This window comes from Cloeon dipterum, chromosome 1 (assembly GCF_949628265.1).
Source record: "Cloeon dipterum chromosome 1, ieCloDipt1.1, whole genome shotgun sequence".
Lineage (NCBI taxonomy): Eukaryota > Metazoa > Arthropoda > Insecta > Ephemeroptera > Baetidae > Cloeon > Cloeon dipterum.
Window position 1 is genome coordinate 19,542,976 of NC_088786.1, and position 8,450 is coordinate 19,551,425.

The 8,450-nt window shown below is 35.5% G+C and overlaps 1 protein-coding gene across 1 annotated transcript; it reads left to right on the top strand.

Moving 5' to 3' along the window:
• On the top strand, window positions 1-5,014 carry LOC135934832 (transmembrane protein 87A). The gene is made up of 14 exons (XM_065476827.1): window positions 1-282; window positions 554-614; window positions 718-806; window positions 870-953; window positions 1,011-1,037; window positions 1,096-1,167; window positions 1,221-1,373; window positions 1,804-2,087; window positions 2,922-3,137; window positions 3,194-3,311; window positions 3,456-3,559; window positions 3,610-3,748; window positions 3,804-3,856; window positions 4,479-5,014. Exons 1-14 carry the CDS (start codon window positions 187-189, stop codon window positions 4,546-4,548), a joined length of 1,566 nt encoding a protein of 521 aa, XP_065332899.1. The 5' UTR covers window positions 1-186; the 3' UTR covers window positions 4,549-5,014.
• Window positions 5,015-8,450: the final 3,436 nt, after the last annotated feature.

Sequence of the window (8,450 nt, forward strand, 5' to 3'; positions counted from 1 at the left end):
AGTGAGCGTAACGCAACGCAGGCAGGGCAAAGGAAGAAGGAGAGCCGAGTCAGCTGTCATCGACGTTTGTCACAGGACAAATAATTTTGGTCTGTATCAATGCGGGCGGCCAAGCCGGACCTTTTCCGCCGACCGAGCCCGACCTTTCGCTAAGCACAGCAGGAGTTGGAGTTGACCAAGGCGGCCATGATCGCCGTACTCGCCTTGGTGGCCGTCCTGCTGGCCGCTCCCCAGGCCTCTCGGGCACTTCCCGAGCCTGGCAAGTGGGATTTCGTGCCTGACGTATGTACATATTTTAGTCTAGTCTATTGGCAATCCGTGACGAATCCTCTTATCTCAGGAGATAAACTTAGAAATGAGTTTTTTTCTTTTCCTGTTACATACTGTTACATACTTTTACTGTATGTACATACATCTCTAAAACTATTTTTCTTGCACCATATATACTCGACAATTTGAGCCGGAAATTTGTAATCTATACCGGCTCTGCCACTTCGCTTGCATCAGCAGCTTTTTTGTTTTGGTAAACTGTACAAATTTACAAATTTTACAGAAAAACCAGACGTACATGGCATCCAAGAGTTTGGTCAATGGTTCCCAGATTTTCATAAGGCGTAAGTTCTTTATTACATAATATATTTTGTATTTAACACAATATCCTATGTAAAATTGTGAAAATATTTGTGATACACAACTTTACACATTATTTGTTTACAGTGACGTGTGAAGTGCAATTGAAAGTCAATGTAACGTGGACTTTGTTGGAAACGGCTTGTCTTCATGATTTCCAAACAAGCGATACTAGTGTTAGTCTTATAATAATTATGTGATGCACAAAGTACTTCAATTGAGTTTTAAAATTTTTCTAGAATTCGCCATCTTCAGGTAGATCACACACAAGCGGAATTACAGAAAAATGGAAAGAGTATGATTGCAACGGGCTCCTGATTTTGGTGAGAGCAAATAAATTCTTATTTTGGCCGCAGAATGAAAAATTTGATTATTTTCAGGACGAGTACAACCACAAACAAAATGCAGTAAGTTTGTAATCTTTTTAAAGATCTGACAGCTTGTAATTTGGTTTTATTGTTTTAGTCTGGCTCGATACCAGGACTGTCAAAAAATGATCCGTCAGTCAAACATTTTGACAAGCTCGACAAAAGCAAAGTAAGATCACTACTTCATAGGAATGTAACGCATATCAACGTTCATATTTGCAGGTGAAAGATCATCCAATTGTTACAATGCCCAGGGACGGAATCTATGTCCTGATTGTCAGCGTTCAAAGCAACGATAATAGCAAAATTATCGTTCACATTGACATGCAAAGCAAGCACGGATATTTGTCTGCTGTTGACTGGCCACTGCTTCCAGTAAGTTTTTAGTAAAATATAATTCAAAATGGTTATTCTGGATTGTTCCTGATATTTTGGCAGGGCCAGAGATTCGTTCAGGGCCTAAAAATTCTATTATGTAGAAATATCATTTTCTTTACTGAATTTTTACCCCGATTAAATAAAAAAAAAAGAAAAAGATTTCCCAATTTAAAAAAATGGATTTGATTACAATTTTTATAAAACTATTTTCTCTGGAAGATTTCATCTAAAAATTAAATCTTTGAGAGATAATTATGCACTTTCTCCTTGTACTTGAAACCGATTTAGATGGTTGTAGACGGTATTAAGTCTGATTGAAATACCTTAAAATACATGCTTTAAGCTTATTTGACCATACCTATTGATTAGAAGGTCACAATAATACAGTCAATCGTTTGTAACGCAAAGCCCTGCTTATCAATTTTAGTTTTATGGCGCCATGTGCTTGGTGTACGTGGTCTATGGCATCGCGTGGCTGGTCGTGTCCTTCTGCCAGTGGCGAGACCTGCTGCGCATCCAGTTCTGGATCGGCGGAGTCATCCTGCTGGGCATGCTGGAAAAGGCTGTGTTCTACGCCGAGTACCAGAGCATCAACTCGAGCGGCACTCCGGTGCAAGGCGCCGTGCTCATGGCAGAACTCGTGTCCTGCGCCAAGAGGACGCTGGCCAGGATGCTCGTCATCATTGTCAGCTTAGGCTTCGGCATAGTCAAGTAAGTCAAATTTTCTTTAATTAAACTTCGACGTTGGAATACTAAAAAATATATTAAACTTAAACAAACAGACCAAAAAAGCCTTTGTTTCATGGAGTTTTTTTCGGAAATTTGAAATTTTGAAATCAGGAAATTAAAATGGTGATAGCAGTTTTGGTTGCAACACAAGTACGATATATCTTACTATCTGTTTTATAAGTACAGTAATTCTACATTGCAAACAACTTAAATGGACCTATAAATTCTCGTATTTTTTTAAATTTAATAATGAAAATTTTACGGACTCAAAATCGTTGAAAAATGCTTTAAAATTGAATTTAGAACTCGTTTTTTAAGGTTGCCACTATTTGATGAGACAAATCGATCGACATGTCACTGTTTACTTTCTGGGTTACTCTCTTTTTAAGACTTCAGGATTCATAGGTGGCTTAAAATATTTGCTCCAAAAGTTCATAGTCTGATAAATAGATAGTGTAACTGCATTTTTGTTGTTGATAACAAATTCTGCCCTTTTTAAACAGATTAATTTGTATCTTTACAATAGTTAAGGAAATCTCACTTACCAGTCATTCTTATAAAAAATAAATTACTTAAATTTTGACTCTCAAACAACACACAGAAAAATTTCAAAAGCCTACTTTTTTCATAACAATGGTTAGAATGTATTTTCATAGCAATTATGATTATATTCATATTTATTTTTACAGTTTGATCGTTAGGAGCTCCCTTTAAAAAAATTTGATCTCATCTTAAGATGGATTTTTAATTAGTTTAGTGCTATCATTGTTTGAATACCTGGTGCACAAACAACTCTAAAAATCTTGATTTTCGCAGACCGCGACTGGGCCCCATGTTGCACCGCGTGGTTGGCGTGGGTCTGCTCTACTTTGGGCTGGCGGCGGTCGAGTGCTACCTGCGCATCACAAACCACAAGAGCCAGAACAACCAGATCCTAGTTGCCAGCGTGCCACTGGCTGTCCTTGACTCTGCCATTTGTTGGTGGATTTTCACCAGCTTGGTGCAAACCACCAGGACTCTAAGGCTTCGCAGGTGCGCCTTTTAGCAGAATGACGCTGGTGGTTTTATTCTCACTCTTTGCTTGACAGAAACGTCGTGAAGCTGACATTGTACAGACACTTCACCAACACTCTCATCTTTGCTGTCATCGCCTCGGCAATTTTCATGCTCTACTCCATCAAATCCAGACTGGTTCCTTGTCAATATGTGAGTTGCTGAATCTTTTCTATTTTAAACATAGAGTTGTACACCACAGAAACGTGTGATTCTTTTCTTCTGAAAGATTTCGCCAATTTCCTCAGTCTATATTTGTTTATTATTTCACAGCCAAATTTTAATTTTTTTCTGCAGAACTGGAAAAATCTTTGGATCGACGAGGCCTACTGGCATTTACTCTTCTCCACCCTGCTTTTGGTGATAATGGTTCTGTGGAGACCCACAAACAACAACCAGAGGTGAGTTTTGAACCAGAATTTTCACAATGAACGCCAATGCTCTTGATCAGGTATGCATTTACTCCATTGCTGGATAACCCAGAGGATGACGAAGAGGACGAACAAGTCGTCCATGATGCTTACGGCGTGAAAATGCGCGCCTACAAAGACAGAGCCAATTCGCCAAAGCCTCGTCCTAGTACTAGTGTGGTAAATTTGTCGTGATTTCCGTTAAAATATTAATATTTAAATTGGGAAATTGTAGGAAGACGATTTGAAATGGGTTGAAGAAAACATTCCCTCGTCGATTGCCGACTCGTAAGTTTTTTTTTCTGATTTACAAAATTCATTTTGTTTTCTTTTTAAAATGTTTAATTTTAATTATTCTGATTAGTAACATTCAGTTCAATTTAAAAACCAATATGATAAAAATTCAATTCCTTTAGGTGGAAATTTCCTATTTGCTTTTATGGCCAGGAAATTAAATATATGAATAAATAGCTTCAAAAGTTAGTTGTCCTCCAACCGCAAGCCTAAAATATTAGAAATCGTTAATATGTTTGGGATTTTCAATTCTATATATATATGCTTACATTTTTTCACATAAATTTCATAGGAAAACTTGAGTATTATTTAAAAATTCTCAAATCCTGAGCTAATTTTGAAAATTATTGAAGCCCCAGGACATCATATATTTGGTATTAGCTTGATCTTCTTAGGAGATGAATTCAAAGCAAACCCTTTTTTATATTGCACTGCAGGGAAATGAGATTCTGAAGTCTCAAAGTTTTCCTAAAATGTTCTGTAAAACCCGTTTATATGGATATTTTGTTGAAAGATCACATATTCTGCTTGCAGAGACAGAATTTCATCGATTTTGTTTGACCACGTAGCAATTTTGTCTTCCTATTACTGACCTTTTTCTATTTTATGTTTGCAGCACCTTGCCTCTGTTGGATTCTGACGAGGAAATAATGACAACCAAATTCGAAGTCTCCAAAATGCAGTGAAAGTGCGAGTGAAGTGACATTGCCTGCCATCGATTTTTGTTTTGTTTGAAAGTTTATATGAGTACTTAATGTGATGATTTAATTTTGATATGCGACTCTCCAAAGTGTTTGGTTGCATGTTGAAGGAACTGTAGCCGAACGCTGTCCCAGGGCTCGAAACTCTGGTATAGTTAAAAGCAGCGCTGCGTCTTGTGTAACCTTCAGAATTAATGATTTTTCTAATCAAAATTAGCAAAGTTAAATTACAGTTAAAAAGCAGAGTAGTGTCATGCTTTTGGCTTTGCCTACCTGTAGGTTTCTATACTTAACTCACATTGTAAGCAACCAGCCTTTCCATCGCAACAAATATTTGAAACGAAGCCTCTCTCACGAAGTATTAATACGATTGAAACACCTCACTGCTTTTCATTATCTCAATAAGCAACGTTTTGTGATTTGGAAATAAAAGAAAAAGTCTGTTCAAAAACTTTCCAAACTTTCTTCGTCCATGACTAACAGTAGTGATACACATTTTCTTAAAGTAATATTAACTAAAATTAGTAGGCTGCATTAGGATAAGGAAGCAATCATATGATATGATTACTTATTTGAATCGTCATAAATTTTATTTGGCATTTACTTAAAGGTACTTTAAAGCGTGTTTTCATTCAGACACGCCTTTGATTGATGACTAAAAGAACTATGAATAAATTTACGTAGACGTTGACTCAAAAAAATAGTAATGCCTTAAATAACTAGTCTTATCAAGTAAGCTGTTTATTTTCTATTTTTCCATTCAAAACGTTTTGATTTAAAACAGTTTCATTTCAAATTAAATTTTTCGATTAGCATTCTTCATTTCATTTGAATTTCTATAGTCGTGAAATTGTTGATTTCAATTGGGTTTCTGATATGTATAATAACAAGCTGGGGCATATCCGTAGATAAAACGCAAATATCAGTTCTCCGTGGTATTAAATAATCTTAATTGTAAAAGTAGGTCCTGATGTTCTACCTCTGATATTTAGCGTTTTGAAATTCAAATTCAAACCATTCCGTCAGGTAAAGGGTGACAGGTGACGAGTGGAAAGCACTTTCAAAACAGCTCTCAACATCCTGAACGCTCAGCAAGAGGAGATAGTAAGATTGACGAGCAAGTTGAAAAGGATTTATGCACAAAGTAAGCAAATTTTGGGGATTTCAATTCTTTATTTAAATATAAGTTACTTAGGCTTTCTACAATCTCATTTTTGTGATTTGGTTTTTTCTAATAGCGAATTTTGTTTTTCTCGTTTTGAGTGGTTGAACATGTATAAAAATGTGTATTTTCCGTATTTTCCGTATTTTCCTCTGCCTAAAAAACGAGCCATTTTTCCCTTTTAGTCAATTGGAATAAAAATATTTCGAATTAACAGTCTGAAAAAATCCGTTTTATCTATTTACTTCACCGAAAAGTGCATAAAATATCTCATGGTCTGGAAATAACCAAACAATTAATTTTTTCTTAAAAAAATCAGTTATTGTGGAAAAACTTGATAGACATATATAGTTGATATAAAATAGAAGATTCATGTAGTTTTAGGTATAACTTTAATTGAGTGACTGTTAAATTCTATTCAAGGTCCGAGAAAATTTGCACTTGCGTGTTAGCTATTCAATAAGTCGTAGTCATGAATTACTTTTAAAACGATATGACAAAGCAAAAATTTTTGCTGTTTGCAATCAACACTCACCATTGTGTTAGTTGATTTCGCTTTATTTCTATATTTTTCTTGACCCTGAGCCACGGGTACTAGACGATCGCGATCGATAATTCCTCACCTCGTTTAGTAGGCAAAAAGTTTGCAGGTTTGCGATCATTCTGATCGGCCACATTAATTCACGCGACCTTAAATTTGAAAGGGTGTGTGATCCTTTTTTATCAGATCAATATATAAGTACAATGAGATTAAAGGACACAATTTCACCACCACGAATCCACATTTTTGCAACATATGGTATGAGAAAAAGTAATCATATCATTGCCATATTCTTTTAACATTAATTTCTCAGAGAGCTAGGAACTTGGCACGGATTCAATGATTATTCAGTGGCCAATGTCAAGAGACAAGTGAATCCAGACGATCGTGATTGCATCTGACGGGATATTACTTTACAAATTAATTCTGTTAGCCAACATTTTATAAATAAATTAAATCTCTCACTTCCGACGTTTATACTGCACCTGCAGGTAAATCACAATCTCGCTCGGCTTTTGCAATTGTGTATAGTTACATTTAGATACTTGCATGTTAATTATCTTCTCACTATATCTATATCCATTTACCTGTTTGAGAGTGAAAATTGAAGGTTGCTCGACTACTCCAGTCGTAAAATTAAAAGGGAGTTTTCCTTTCCCTTTATAAAATAACCATCGACCGGCCGGAATTTAATTTGTCTCAATGCGTTTTTTGCTATTCCTCACGTAATTTTATCAGCTCCTCCTGAATGATTTGCAGGAGGTAACCTGATATTTAAAAAACGTTGAAGCTCTCATTGTCCAACCACGCAAATCCAAGACAAAAGCAGACGGAAAAGATACGATGATGCTTGCTGATAAAGTGGTCAGTGGCAGCCTTGAGGAATTATATTTCTATGTCAAATTTTTTCCTCCTCAAGAATTATGGCTGAAGGATCAAGTTTTTAAAACCACACACGTCAGCCAAAGTGCAGACAGAAGAAAAAATATGTTCTGGCAATATCTACAAAAGATAAAAAAGACAAACTTCACGATTCTGCCTCCATAGAAAACAATGAGTTTGTAAAAGACCAAATAAAATTATGCATTTTGGTTTTCTTTAAATGTTATATTATAATATTTTCTGATATCATGAAAGGAGGAAACTATATTTACGCTTAATGGACTGCTGATGTAGTTTTTTGCTTTGAAATGATTGTAATTGAGTATTTTTCTAAATAAATAAAATATACTTAGCTGATTGTGAGTTTCCAAGTCCTAAATTAACTCTCGCGGCTTGTGAAAAACAGAAACAAGACTATACTAGACTATTCAGTAGAGAATATGACAAAATTCTGGATTTTAATTTTTTTCTTATACAGCAGTAATTTAGCAATTGCACTGGAGCCAAAGGTTGCTTTCGTTTATCTTTGCATCCGTAGGTCAAATTTTTGCATTTTTTGCATGCTCAATTTTTATTTTTTGTTTTTTTGTTTTGTTTTTAGGAAATAAATTTTATAACACTTGTAAGGTAATAAAAATATGATTTATTCATTTAGAATGAAACCAGATGAACAAAGATAAATTTGAAGTAAACTTAACACTATATTAAAATATAAAATTAACCCATTTTGAATCAAAATTTACAATCTAGGAAAAATTCTCGTTCCATCTTAAGACGAGCTTTTATTTTTCCTTTTTAACGTCTAAAAATTATGCTTCCGTGGCTTTGAATTATTCCTTTGCGAGGAAATTGTAAATTTAACAATTAATCAAATATGTACTTTAAACTCAAAATCAAGGTCTCTTGAAATTAAAAAACGACTTCATGAAGGTTTTGTTTAAATAATTTAAATTAATTTTTTTAAATAATTTAAAAACGAGTTTCCGTATATTTTTGTAGAGGTATTGTTCTAAAATATTTTAAAATTCGTGAATTTAAAATCGATGGTTTGTTGGGTTCGAAACCAAAAAAAGCGTCATCCACGGCATCGATAAATCGAGGCGGCCGGCGCCGAAAAGTGCGTGCACCTTGAACGAAGCGCCAGACAGACACGTGTGTGTGCTTTTTGCATTACCAATTGCGGCTCAGTTGTCAATCTGAACGAGCAAATTAATAAACCTGTCCACGCGGGTGGCGGGGACTGCACCCGCGCGCACGCCGTAGAAAAAGTGGCGGAGTCGAGTCTCGCGTCGGGCTGGTCCT